We start from the raw sequence: 13,871 nt of genomic DNA, 5'->3' as shown, positions 1-13,871 counted from the left end.
CTTGGATCCACACTTCGCACTGAAAGAACTAATGATCCTGTATATCCTTTACATGCTATAATGTGGTACAATTCCTCTAACACACACCTTTGACTACTGTACACTAGCCCCCTGTTTCAGAACAAATTAATACAATCAAATGTGCAATATGAAGCCTACACTGAGGGTGAGAATCTAACACCGCATCGTGCTAGGAGAGACATTGACGTTCAAGATGGTAACTTTGACCCACATGTATACATAGATACAATAGGAGTGCCAAGGGGGGTGCGAGATTAATTTAATTCTAGAGATCAGGTTAAAGCAAGTTTTGAGTCCTTATTTGCTATTGTCACTGTTAATAATAATGTAGATTAGATGAATTATATCTATTACAATCAGCAGAGGTTTGTAAACTACACCAGGCATACTTTTACAAGGGTTAATTGACCAGTTAGGGCCCACTGCATCCATGGCGTTCCAAAATAGAGTGGCCCTGGGTATGTAATTTCCTGTATGTGTATTATCCCTTTTATGTGACCAAAATTTCCCTTGTTTGAAAAAGATGAAGAGCCAGTTCCGATAATGCCAACCACGTATGTTACCAGAAGAATGGAGAGATGGACTAGTACTGCGCCGGCCCGGTCTCATAAGATGGATTGTCAGTGGACTTCCCATTTGCCTAGGGAAAGTGCAGAAGACCTTAGGTTCCGGCGAGGGCACACCCTGTGGGGTGTTAACTTGTACAGATAGAGGGTATGGAGGCCCGGAAATAAGCCCAGGGAATCCATGGCCTCCTTCTGAGGTGAGGTAGGGATCCCTCCCTCCTAGGAGTAGGGACTTACGGGCAGTGGAGAAACCCTGACGCAAGGGAGAGACGACCGAGGAAGAGTGCAAAGTCTGATGCTTGATCTCCATATTAAGTTTTTTAGGGGGGTTTGTGAGGGTATATATATATATATATATATTGCCATATGTGTTTTTTATGCTTTTATACCTATATGCAAGTTTTATTCAATTCCAAATGAGAAAAAACTTTAATACTTCGCCTTACATCAGATATCCCAAGGCTGAGAGAGATGTTCTAAGAAATTCAGAGAAGATACGGAACCAGACAAGGCCGCATGTACTTGGCCGATTTCCCAGAAGCGCAGAAACAAGATATCAAGATGTTCAAATGTACATAATTTTGACTGTCTTAGGCCAGAAATCCGGACTTCCCATATATGGATGTTAGGCCGGACTTCTTAGAATTGTGTGGGTAATTCTTTGTACTGGAGTTAATTGAATACGTGATTTTCTGTATAAGCCAGAGGCGCCTCACTGTCTAAGGCGGAAATCCGGACTGCCCATATATGGTTATGAGCCCATCACCCCCTAGTGGGGATGGGACAGAGGGTATAAGATCTCATGTAATCTGTAATAAAGTGCGCAGTTTTTTCTCCCGTGTGAGGAGCTAGACCAGACTCCTGTGTGTGGTGTCTCTTCTTACGGCCGGCAACGGGGCAAGTGGGGTGGGCCGGATTGGTGCTGCACTTAGAATTTTTAACCCTCATACTTGTACATTACACTGCAATACCTCAGTATTGTAGTATATTGTAATTTTACTGGCAGCCTTTTAAGCCCTGCCATGCATAGAATCTTATAGTATTCAGTTAACGGATCTGTTTCCATATAGGATGCATCTGAATGGAACAGCGCAGTCTTTATCCACGGAAAAAATAACTTTCTGAAGGATACCAAACAAAGATGCCAAAATTGCCTACATCTGGTGATTTAGGGCCTATGGATCCATTTGACATATGCACTAGAAGCATTCCTTGGGCATAAGTAAAAAAGGATCACAAAAATACAGGGTGAAAATAGACTAAAGGCCCATTTACACGGAGCGATGATCGCTCAAAAATCACTAAAAAGCGATCATTTGAGATCATCATTGCGTCTAAATGCGCGGCCATCCTGCACTTTTCGTGCACTGCTAGCTGATCGTTAAATTCAGTCCAACCTAAAAATCGTCATTCAGCCTTATCAGCAGTACTCCATGGGTAATGCTGATAGCATTGTTTCACGCTGGAGAACAAAGGAACTGAATGCAGATAAGAGCCCTCGGGCTCAACTGCTTTCAGCTAAGGCTTCATTTGCACACGTAATTGCTCTTAAGTAGCTACTTAACAGTTTATGCAAAATGATTGCTCAAAGCTGTCACTCAAACTGTCTTAAGCGATCATCGCTCCGTGTAAATGGGCCTTTAATAAATAATGTTTAAGCCCTTCTAGTCCACAATAAAACTTACAAATATGTCTGTTTTAATGTAAACTTACATACATCACCTGTTTCTTCAAAATTAGCTATGTAACTTTAGTTTTCAAGTGAAATTGTACTGTTTTGACCATAGATTTTGCACTTACCTCTTCTCTCTACAAGGGCCTTCTGAATTTGTGCAAGTTGAAATCAACTTCTGCTCTTGCGATTCATCCTCAGCACTGGCATTACAAGGGCTTTTTTCATTTGCACATTTGGTATCAGCAATAGTCAACTGATCAATGACTAGGGCATCAGGATTACTGTGGAAGTAGAAGGTGCTAACAATAAATTTTTTGAACCATAATTTTGAATAATTCTGTTTTGATATGAAAATCAAAATAAACAAATGCACATTAATTGTCAAATTAAAGTTATTTATTCATAACCTTGTCTGTGTAGTCAGTCTTTCCTTAAAGGTAGGCTTGACGAGTATGTGATGATCATGAAAAGGCAAAAGAATAGAGAAATCTCACCAACACAGACAAAGCATGCCAGTCCTAGGACCTCCTCAGTTTGCCACTAGACAAGAAATCCTAGATCTCACAATAGACATGGCTGATGAAAATGATGTTAAAATATTAGTGTGATGAAAAAAGTTCTCACTCGTTACAAAACGCTAGTCATCATCACATCCAGATTTGGAACAGACTTTCATATAGGTGACCAAAAATAGATGGCAAGAATTTGAATGAATTAAAAAGAAATATACTGGTATATCCCAGCTTGGCTAAGAAATAAGCTGTACTTTACAGCTGGTAATGGCATAAGCGCTCACTCACACAAGTGTATGCAAAATACGCAGCGTTTTCACTGCTTGTGAACATGCATATGTGCTGTGTATTTACCGTGTATGCAGGGTTTGTTTAGCGTGCGTATTGTCTGCATATATAATGAATATTGTATACGCCATTCTGCACCAAAAATCGGCAATTTAGGAGAGAAGCATAGGTGTGCACAAGGTTACAGGTCCTTTAATTAAACTCAAACCGAGCCATGTAACAAGCGCTGTTGTAGATAATATCGCTGTCGGAAGCACATTCACCATTTACACACAAATGTGCAGTCAAAAGCAATGATTTTAATACCCAGACGAAGGAGCGTTTGTTCTTCTATGGGTGATCAGTGGCATCTACGCACAGCCCAGTGATAGGCAAAGGAACGTTCATGCCCGATCAGCGAAGCATGTAAAAGACCCTGAAGCTTGTATGAACACTATTTATACAAGATGCATGCTAAGTGAAGATTTTCTGTGACATTACTGAAAATAGATTAGACTTGTCATGCAAAGAATGTTTAAATCGTTTCGTTAGAAGATGGTGTGTACATTTCACAAAAGCTAAATGCTCTCCTTGTGTAAACCATGTCCACCATGCAAAGCAGTGCACACAGTGAAAAATACAGTGCATGCAGTGGAAGCAGACTAATGTCCTTAAAACGTTCAGCGCACTTCAAACGCTTGCCAGGAAGAGGGAGAATCTCAGGGGCTCATTTCATTACATTCATTACCAAAGTAAGTGTGGATAAAGAATCCTGATCATCTGTTCAATGCCAGACGACTGTTCATACAAATAAATGTGAGTCAGTTCCTAGATTAATGTAAAATGTTAATTATTCTTAATATACAGGGGATTCAGAAAGTATTCAGACCCCCTTCACTTTTTCGCATCTTGTTACGATATAGCATTGTTCTAAATCTTGTCATTTTGTGTGATGAGAAAGAAATTATCAAAGTGTGGTTTGTAGAAATACCATGTTTCTCCGATAATAAGACCTACCCCGGGTTTCAGGGGAGACATGAAATATAACCCCTCCCTGAAAATAAGCCCTTGCTAACCTGCATGAAAAAAAATTAAATAAAATAAATTAAATAAAAAAAATCAATACCCACCTGGCCCACTGCGTCCCGATCCCTCACAATGGTCTCGGTGAAGCTGCAGCAAGCTTTAAATACCCCGCCTCCACCAAAGCGAGCACATTCACTGAATGGCTGCGATTGGCTCATCGAGCACCGGCTGTGATTGGCTGGCGCTCCATCCAATCACAGCTTCTGCTTTGCTGGAGGCGGGGTATTCAAAGCCCTGTCACCAGAAAGTGGCTGAGATGTCAGAGTGGAGGACTCTGCAGCTTGCCGCAGCGCCACTGGAGACCATCGCGAGGCATCAGGACGCCGCGGACCAGGTGAGTATAAGCCCCCTCACCCCCACCCCCTGAAAATAAGACACTGTGCCTCTTTTGGGGCAAAAATTAATATAAAACATTGCCTTATTTTCAGTATCGGAAGAACATGTTGACCTCCACCATTCTTCAATGGAAGAAGTTTGGAAATACTAGGACTCAGCATAGTTTGACCAGTCAACAAGCTATAGAAAATCAACACAGAAGGACTTTGGTAAGAGACTTGAATGTCTGACCAACACCATCCATATGGCGAAGTCTGAAGATAGCAGCATCTTGCCGTGGGTATGCTTTTTATCTGCAGGAATTACAAGACAAGTTGGGATCGAGGGAACAACAACACAGAAAGGTAGAGATAGCGTCTTAACAAGGCTGTATTTACAGCGCACTCTGCCCTAGGCAGTAAGTCAGGATACGTCCCTATAAAAAAGGCCATTTACACTGACCAGTTAACACCAAGATTCACTCTTTTCTGAGCAATCGTACTAATAACGGGTATAAACAAATATGATCTTCAAAGATAAAAGTCCTTTTTTTTTTGTTTGTTTACCATTAATTGTGATGCGATAATTTAAGGGACTCGAATGATAAATCTAAATGCCGCTCAGTGAGGTCATACATAGCATATCAATTAAAGTGCAAACTAATGAAGGCCCTTTTACACGCAACAATTATCGCTCAAAATTCATTCAAACAGCTGAAAATGAGCTATAATCATTACATGGAAATTTTGGTTTACTTAAAATCCATCATTCAGATGCTGAAAGAATGAGCAAATACATTATATTTGAATGTATTTCGCTCATCTTTCAATAGACTAGACAATGTTCTCCCTGCGGTATGTTCAAACCAGCACCGAGGAGAACAATGGAATATGTCAGCAGCTGTTTGCACAGCTGGGTGTGTGTTTAAATATACGCTGGGCTCTGCAAACAACTAGAGGTCCTTTTACATCCAAATGAAGATGATAAAGTGTTAGTGGCCATTGACACTTTATGCAAATAGATCGCTCAATCTTTCAGTTATTTGAAAGATTATATTTATGTGTAAAAGGGCCTTTAAGCAACATTTATAGAAAAAAAAAAGAAGTATAAATGTAGATGTAAAAACTAAGTTGTCTAGATTGCCTCACACCATGACAACATCCCTGGCACATTACGGAGTATATGCCTTTGTCTGGGGGAGAATGGGGTGGTGGGGAGGCAATACCCTCTGGTGTACACCTAGTTGGTCAGGAGTCCATATTACAGAAACACAATGATCCAAAACATACTTCAAGATTATGCCAGAATTACTTAAGACGACAAGAAGAAGATGGTAGGTTTCAAAGAACAGAATGGACTGCACAGTCCCCAGACTTAAACCTTACTGAGCTTGTTTGGGACACATTGGAGAGAAGAATAAAATCAAAGCAACCTACAAGTTCAGCACATTTGTGCGAACTTCTGCAACAATACCTTGATTGTGTTAGAACAGCTAGAGGTAGCTACTTCGAAGGGTCAAAAATCTAGATTTAATTTGGTAAAACAAAAGTTAATCCATTATTTTTATTAATCTTGTTTATTTGTTCTATGCTTGCATTTCAAAGTCTATTTGAGACATTAAACTGAAAATATCAATAGTAACTGGAAAAATCGAAGTGTACCAAAACTTTTGGCAGGTAATGTACGAGGACAACGTCACATCATTAAACAGTTTAAGTATCGTCTCTTTACACTGTACTTAGGGTGTTATATTTCTGCTTTCCAGGCCATGTGTCGGTACTTGATGCTGAATGAGGGCGGGCAGGTGTTGCAGAGGCTTTACAAGAAAACTAGATTTTTAATGCCTACGGAAAAATTTAGCCCTACGGACAGAGCACTCAGAACCACAGAAAGGGGTGAAAAAGTACAATGATCCTAAGCACATATCCAAAACAGCAAATGAGTGACTTCAGGACAGGTTGGACTTGAACCCAATCAAACATATCAGGATAAAACAAACATCTATGTAACAATACTGTCCATCCAGGCTGACAGAGCTTTACAAGATCTACAGAGCGAAACTCCCTAGATATAGGCATGCCAAACTTGTAGCGTCATAAATACTTAGAGGTTGTGCCAAGATGTAACCCCCCTGTACATATGCCCTAAGTGTACATGAGAATGTCATTCCTGCAAACGCCAGTGCAAACCTAGTAATAAGTAAAGTATTTAAAAATTGTAAATGTGATATTTCAGTTTTCTTTAATGCAGTAAATTGGCACAAATTTCTACAAAACTAATGTTGCTGTGTCATTTTGGGTTCTTATTTGTACATTGATGAGAAGAAGAAAAATCTAAAAATTATCCAGTTTAGAAGAAGGCTGTAACATAACACAATGTGGAATAGTGAAGGAGTCTGAATACTTCTTGAATGCCCTGCACCTAAAAGTATTCACTATTTTTTCACGTCCTTAGTAGGGATGAGCGAGTATACTCGCTAAAGCACTACTCGTTCGAGTAATGTGCTTTAGACGAGTATCTTCTAGCTTGTCCCTGAAGATTTGGGGGCTGCCGCGGTGCGGGGAGCTGCGGGGGAGAGCGGGGAGGAACGAAGGGGAGATCTCTCTCTCCCGCCTGCTCTCCCCTGCTCCCCGCCGAAACTCACCTGTCAGCTGTGGCGGCTCCCGAATCTTCAGGGACGAGCAGGGAAATACTCGTCTAAAGCACATTACTCGAGAGAGTAGTGCTTTAGCGAGTATACTCGCTCATCCCTAGTCCTTAGTAAACACTAGAGCAGTGGTCCCCAAACCAATTGTTCAGGACCTACGTGTGGCTCGCTACTAGAGTCCTAAATTACTACATATTATCAGATAATTAACATATTTGCAAACCATATCCTAACCAAACAACGCCAAGTTTCACATTACAATGTTTATCAACAAATGTTTACAATCCTTGTTTCTACACATTGAGTGCGATATAGGTCATGTAGCCTAATATCACATTATAACCCTGCTGCTTCGTATTCTAAATGAATGGGTCACTTCTGCTGTGTCCTGGCAATCACAATAAGTCCTTAGTGAAGAAATATAGGATCCAGCAGCAAACCATCCCAGATGGCTTCTAAAAACAGCAGGCAAGACGCTTTGACCTTAGGTATAAAGGCAGTAGATGTCTGGCGGAATTACCCTACAATTGAGATATTATGAGGAATCTATTTTCTACACAGAGGAAGGGAGAGATGTAGTGCATCAACTCTCACCACACTCTCAACGTTGGCAATCGTACAGGTGAAAAATGCAATCCAAGGCTTGCAGAAGAAATGCTAAAGAGGAATACATGTAAATGTACCCCAGCAATGTATAGGCTTCGTAACTACTGATAGTAACAAACGCCTAACTCTTTCTATGGAAAAGATCGCCGTGGGAAGCTAATGTTGGATCAGACCACTAAGCATGGTTGGTGCACTGCGCAGTAAAAGAGGGCAGTCCTCACCAGGCAGATGTACCAACTGAAACGGCTGCATGAACCTGCCTCAGTAATGCACAGACAAGCCTCGTCCATAGAAAGCCCTGCTAGACGGCGAAAAATTGGCAGCAACTGTGAGAGATTGGGACTTAAAAACAGGGCGTCCCCTCGTACTGTGTATCGTCAACTACTGTGCTATCAAGATTTTTTAGAATCTGGCGTAGAGTGAAAAGTATATGGGACCAGTAAAGGATTTATAATCAACACTAGTGCTGAGCAGCACCACAGCCTGAAAGAAGAGGGAAATCTGCCATCCAGAACTGCTCCACCCAGAGGCTCGAAGAGACGCCGATACAGAGATGAAGCCCAACGTAACTACTCCCCTCATGGAAGGTGTTAAGTGAGGCTCTGCAATGGATTTGATTTCGAGTAAGTTGTCAATGTCTAGTAGGCATATGATAACCTGTGCTGCAGAAGGAGGGAGTGAGGCTTCTGGTACCGGTCACTAGAGTTTGGTTATGAAAAACCATCTGACTGCTATTTGAGAACATGGTATTACCAAAGTTAGATATAAACGGATTGTGTGCAATCATCCCAGCCATTCAGCAAAAATAGCATAACTAATGTGAGATGGAAGGTAGTGACATACTGTCAAGGACATCTTCCAAAAAGAAAATAATGAGGCCTTTCTGATGCTCCCCAGACTGCGTGATCCTGCTATATAGAATGTAGCAGTAATGTAACTGTGGTATGGAGGGTAGCACTGCGGGCCACGTAGATACGGTGTTACAGGGAGCACCCGCTGTAGATGCCAGTCCTGAGCCCATAAGCAGTAGTAACAGTACAACAACATGATATGATATCTCTAGATAAATCCTCCAAATACTTGCAGGACTAATACTACTCTTTTTTTCCTCTGTGTATGGTGAACAGACTTTACTAAGACGTTACGAGATTCTTAAACTTCAAAAGCTTTAAATTTCCTTTTCTCTCTTTTGTTCCTGTCCTTTTGCCCGATGTGTGCAGCATGAATTTACTACCATCGAGCACAAAGCATATGCTCAGTCCCTTGCTGAATCCAAACGATTTAATAAAGGCAAAACAGGGCTTCAAATTACCACTAGACATATGCCTGTACATAAAATGATTGCTAGGATTGGTTAAATGGAAATGCTTACAGGATGACTATTCTTACGGATTACCATTAGTAAAATAGTAGAAACAACGTTTGACATAACTCTTGGTATGTATGTAGTTGTAATGCTGAACGTCTGTTGTATACAAGGAATGATTTTGGGAGTGAATGTGCGTTTGCACTGCAAAGATGATCGCTCAAAAGATGGCTTTTGAGCGATCATTTTACATAAACTACTACTTGGTACTAATGCCTTTTAGTACCAAATAGTAGCATGTGAGCCGCTGGGAGCTGTATTCAGGGAACAGACCACCCGCTATTCCATGATTACATTCCCTTTGTTCTGCCGGCAGGGCTGACAGCTGAGAACAGCTCATACAATGCAATCAGCTGTTATCAGCGGTGGTTTTCAAGCAGAAAACTGAAAGATGGGCACATTTACACACAACGATTATCACTCAAAAGATGGCCTTTTAGGGAATTTTGAGTGATAACTGTTGTGCCTAAATGGGCCTTTGGTAATAGTTGAGTGGTCTAATAGGATATGCATAGTCATCATAGTAATTCAGATACAAACAGATCACAGTCTTATCAAGGGGTGCCCATTGTAGTACATTTATGTACTGTAAAAACTACACTGAAAGGACCCAATATGCTGTGTGACATCTTTTGCAAGAAATTGCAGTACATAGGATTCCACACGAAACAAAAAATAAAAAAATAAAAATAAAAATCAGGACGTTAAACTCCTGCATGTACAGTTATGCACACACTTATTGTCTGCAGTGCTTTTAAAAGGAAATGATAAAATTATACAATTATTCAGAAAAATCATGAAGTAAAACTTGATCTGACAGCAATGAGTTGATGTATAGGACAAATGTTGAGACAGTTACACATAGTATAATGAGAGTTAACCATGCACTTCAATGAGAGTGAAAGAAAAATGAGACTCTCCCTGCTCCTTTGGGTGTTTGAGGTGCTTGAATCCTTCCCTGGCATGCTGTACATACCCTGCAGGCGTAAAGATTCTGAGCAGTGACCACAACAGGAGAGAAAACATGGGAGAAAGACAGGGAATGACACGAGAGAAAAGATAGAGGAAACAGTAAAATAAATAGTGAGGATAGTTCAAAAATGATGTAATATTCAGTGTTTGTACAAAAAATGAATGAGTTATATGTATGATGCTTATGTTTAGTAACAAAGGTGATCTATACGCTGTATCCTTATCACACATGAATAAACCAGTTGGCAAACTAACAAAAGTACAAGTGAGTGAGGATTTTTAGCTAAGTGCCCCTGTGTTAGTAACCAATAGGTTCCTATTAGTTTCTACTGTTCTAGAGCAGTGTTTTGCACCCAGTGGCTCTCTGGTCTCATGTATGTTGTTCCTTAGCTTGTTACATTCTGATGTGGTTCTCAAAACATCCGGCCATAGGGCATTACAGAAAAGATATAGAATGAAGTAAGTGACTCACTGGAGTTCTGCACATTTGCAGCTTTCTTTTGTTTTAAAAGCGTATTGCAGCATTAACTTTATAAGTAGCTAATTAAACCCTTTCCAATCCACTGTCTGACGTCTAAAGACATTCTGATTGAAGGCTGTACAGCTCCAATGTCAGAAGACGTCCGGCGGGGTATTCTTACTGTAGATTACTGGCCACTCTGTTGTTGGGGGCCTCTCCAGAATGGCCCACACCGCAGTACTGGCTCTAGCCACCAGATGGCACTATTGTATAATGGCAGAAAGAGAAAGCCCCCTAGGAAACCCTGAATCTAAAATTGGATTGCAAAGGGTTAACAGAAATTAGAGTTGACCATACTATTAAATTCCTTTCAGTTTGCATGTGTCAAATTCACACAGTGTGGATTCGTCCTGAATTTTCGGCACAGATTCCATTCTGAAAATTTACAACTATTTACAGTACAATGCATGGGGTTGTGGTTTTGAAAACCCCATCTACATACAGTGTGGCGAAAAATGAAATTCAGCGCATTCTGCTGTACGGCAATTCTGTTGTAGATTTTCACAATGAATTTTCATTCTGAGTGAAAAATCAGAACAAAAGCTGTGCAAAAATCTGAAAGTAAAGGCCTATTTACACGCAACGATTCACACAAAAAACGACTGCAAATGAGCGATAATCATTGCGTGTCAAGTGGCCATTGTGCACTTTTCGACTGAACAATGATTTTAAGGCAAGTTTAAAGTCCATTGTTCAGCCACAGAGAGATAAAGTATCTCGCAATAGACCGCATGCTGTGTTCTCCTCGGGATTACATTGTATTCTGCCGGCATAGTGTTATTTATTTACACAGAAAATACCTTTTTTCCCCTCACATCCAAACTTTTGTATTTACCTACTAAATGTTGCCTTCTCATTCTTGGTGTCCATGGTGAGTCTAATCGTTTCGTGTCCAGCTCCAGTGCTTATAGTTTCAGTAATAATATTGTTCTTGTCTTCTTCCTCACTGTCAGAGCCACCAGAAGAGCTGCTATCTGAACCAATCACCGGAGCCTTTCTAGCTACACACACATTCCAAACACAGGGAGATGTGGCACTGACTGTAGAGACAAAAAAAAGACAAAATGCTGTTAGTGACTGTAAAAGATCAGACTTGGAATAGAATTTAGTTTTATTTTGAAGGCAAACTAGTCTTATCAGCAGGGAAGCCCCAATGTGCTCAGGAGCTATCACTACTGCTTGGAACACTTCAGGTTTACCTTATGTTCCATTTAGACTGAACGAGTCTCATCTGCATGAGCAGAAGAGGTACTGATGTCTTCGCTAGCTCATTCGCGCTCGTGCGGCCTGTTTACTCTGGCAGATTCATCGTTGACTCCTTCAACGAAAATCATTCAGTATTGTTTACCGTTTCACATACTGACCGGTCAGGTGTTTAAACTGAATGAGAAGTGAAAGCGCCAACGTTGATTTTTATGCCTGTATAAAATGAATAACGAGTGAGAAGCGAACAAGTCGCGTTCATCGTTGGCTTGCGTTTAGACAGAACAATTATCGTCCACTTTGCTTGTTTGAACGATAAGCATTCCATCTAAAAGCATACTTACTAGATCTGAACACTCAGGTTGAGAATACAGGTTTTCTTGAGATTAACCCCTTAACGACGGCCCCATCGGGAAACTACGTCCTCAGAAAGTGGGCCTTAATCCTAGAGGACGTAGTTTTATGCATCCTCTTTGGATTGATGCCCACTGTCCTGAGGACGTGACAGCTCCATGCTGTCGGTGCCCGCAGGTAGCCGACAGCATGGAGCTGTCATCCCAGGATGCGGGCAGTCCCCCCCGGCATTGCGATCGGCGCTATAAAATGAATAGCGCCGATCGCAAAAAAGTAAATAAAACTGTGTAAAAAAGTAGTAATTCAGCTGCTATGATGGATCGGATCCATCACGGCAGCTGAAAATACTCACACGGCTTGTCGGCGGTGTCCCCCGGAGATCTGGTCCTCCCGGACCCGCCGGCGGCCTTCTGCGCATGCGCGCCTGACGATGACGTCACGCGCACGCGCAGAAGCCCGGGTGTCCCCGGCAAATTGAAAATCTCCTGGCTCCCGGCTCCTGAAGGTAGCCGGGAACCAGGAGGTGTTACCGGGGACCACTGTGAGCGGTCCCCGGGCCCGCGATCACCGCTATCCATTGCGATAGCGGTGATCGCAAAAAAGTTTAAAAAGTAAAACAAAAGTAAAGTTTCACCTCCCCTCATGGATCGGATCCATGAGGGGAGGTGAAGATACTCACCCCCGGTCCTCTGCGATGTCCCGATGTCCCGGGACCCGAAATCCCCGTCTGCGCATGCGCGCCCGATGATTGACATCGGGCGCGTGCACAGAGGGGCTCGAGCCCCGGGAAATTCAAAATTGCTCTGCTCCTGGCTGCCATGTGTAGCCAAGAGCAGAGGGATGTCACCAGGGACATGATCACTGTCATCCAATGGATGACAGTGATCATGTAAAGTAAAAAAAAAAGTGCAAAAAGTAAAAAAATAAAAATAAAAAAGGGGTAAAAGGTAAAAAAAAAAAGTGCAAAAAGTAAAAAAAAAGTTTTAAAAAGTTAAAAAAAGCTTGCGTTTCATCTCCCCCCACGGATCATATCCGTGAGGGAGGATGAAATGACGTACCTAAGGCCTGCGGATTTACCCGCGGACCTCAACCCAGCTTCTGCGCACGCGCCCGTCGCCAATGTGGCAGGCGCATGCGCAAAAGCCGTGGTAATTTAAAATCTCCCTGCTCCTGGCTACAAAACTTAGCCGAGAGCCTGGAGATTTCACGGAGGGCCGCGGTGAGTGGTTCCTGATCACGTGTTCGCCGTTATCCAAAGAATAATGGCGATCACGTAAAAGTTAAAAAAAGGTGAAGCTTCATCTCCCCTCACTGATGCGATCGGTGAGAGGAGATAAAAATTTTTACCGGAGGCCTCCATATTTGCACCCCGACGCAATCTTCTTCCGTGAACTTTCCCGTATTCTGCGCATGCGACCGCTGGCAAAACACCGGACACATGCGCAGGAGTCGGGGAGCACAGGAAACTTAATATCTCCTTGCTCTCGGCGACCAACGGTCACCGAGAGCCTGGAGCAGTGACGGGTGGCCTCATTGAGCGGTCCCCGGTCACGTGAAAAAATGGTAGCGATCTACCTTTGGCCGGTCTCACATGACCGGATAGGAATTACGGATTCCGCATGCGTCTGATCCGTGGTAATACGCAGATCAATCGCATTGGATTACCCAATTCCGCTCACATTAGCGGGTCAGAATTGTGTAATCCACTCACAGAAAAGAGAACGCAGCAGGTTCTATTTTACCGCGGATATCCGCAACATA

General features: G+C 42.1%; 1 protein-coding gene across 3 annotated transcripts in view; it reads right to left on the bottom strand.

The window, feature by feature from the left end:
- PPP6R2 (protein phosphatase 6 regulatory subunit 2) overlaps positions 1-13,871 on the bottom strand; it is a 94,776-nt gene that overhangs the window by 14,655 nt on the left and 66,250 nt on the right. For all 3 annotated transcript variants that reach the window (XM_066592206.1, XM_066592205.1, XM_066592207.1), the window contains exons 22-23: positions 11,389-11,593; positions 2,388-2,543 (exon numbers count right to left, since the gene is read on the bottom strand). In XM_066592206.1, the coding sequence (XP_066448303.1) occupies positions 2,388-2,543; positions 11,389-11,593 (361 nt within the window). The remainder of the gene's footprint in view (positions 1-2,387; positions 2,544-11,388; positions 11,594-13,871) is intronic.

The sequence above is a fragment of the Eleutherodactylus coqui genome, chromosome 2 (assembly GCF_035609145.1).
Source record: "Eleutherodactylus coqui strain aEleCoq1 chromosome 2, aEleCoq1.hap1, whole genome shotgun sequence".
NCBI classification, from domain to species: Eukaryota; Metazoa; Chordata; class Amphibia; order Anura; family Eleutherodactylidae; genus Eleutherodactylus; species Eleutherodactylus coqui.
This window is presented reverse-complemented; position numbering and strand designations above follow the sequence as displayed.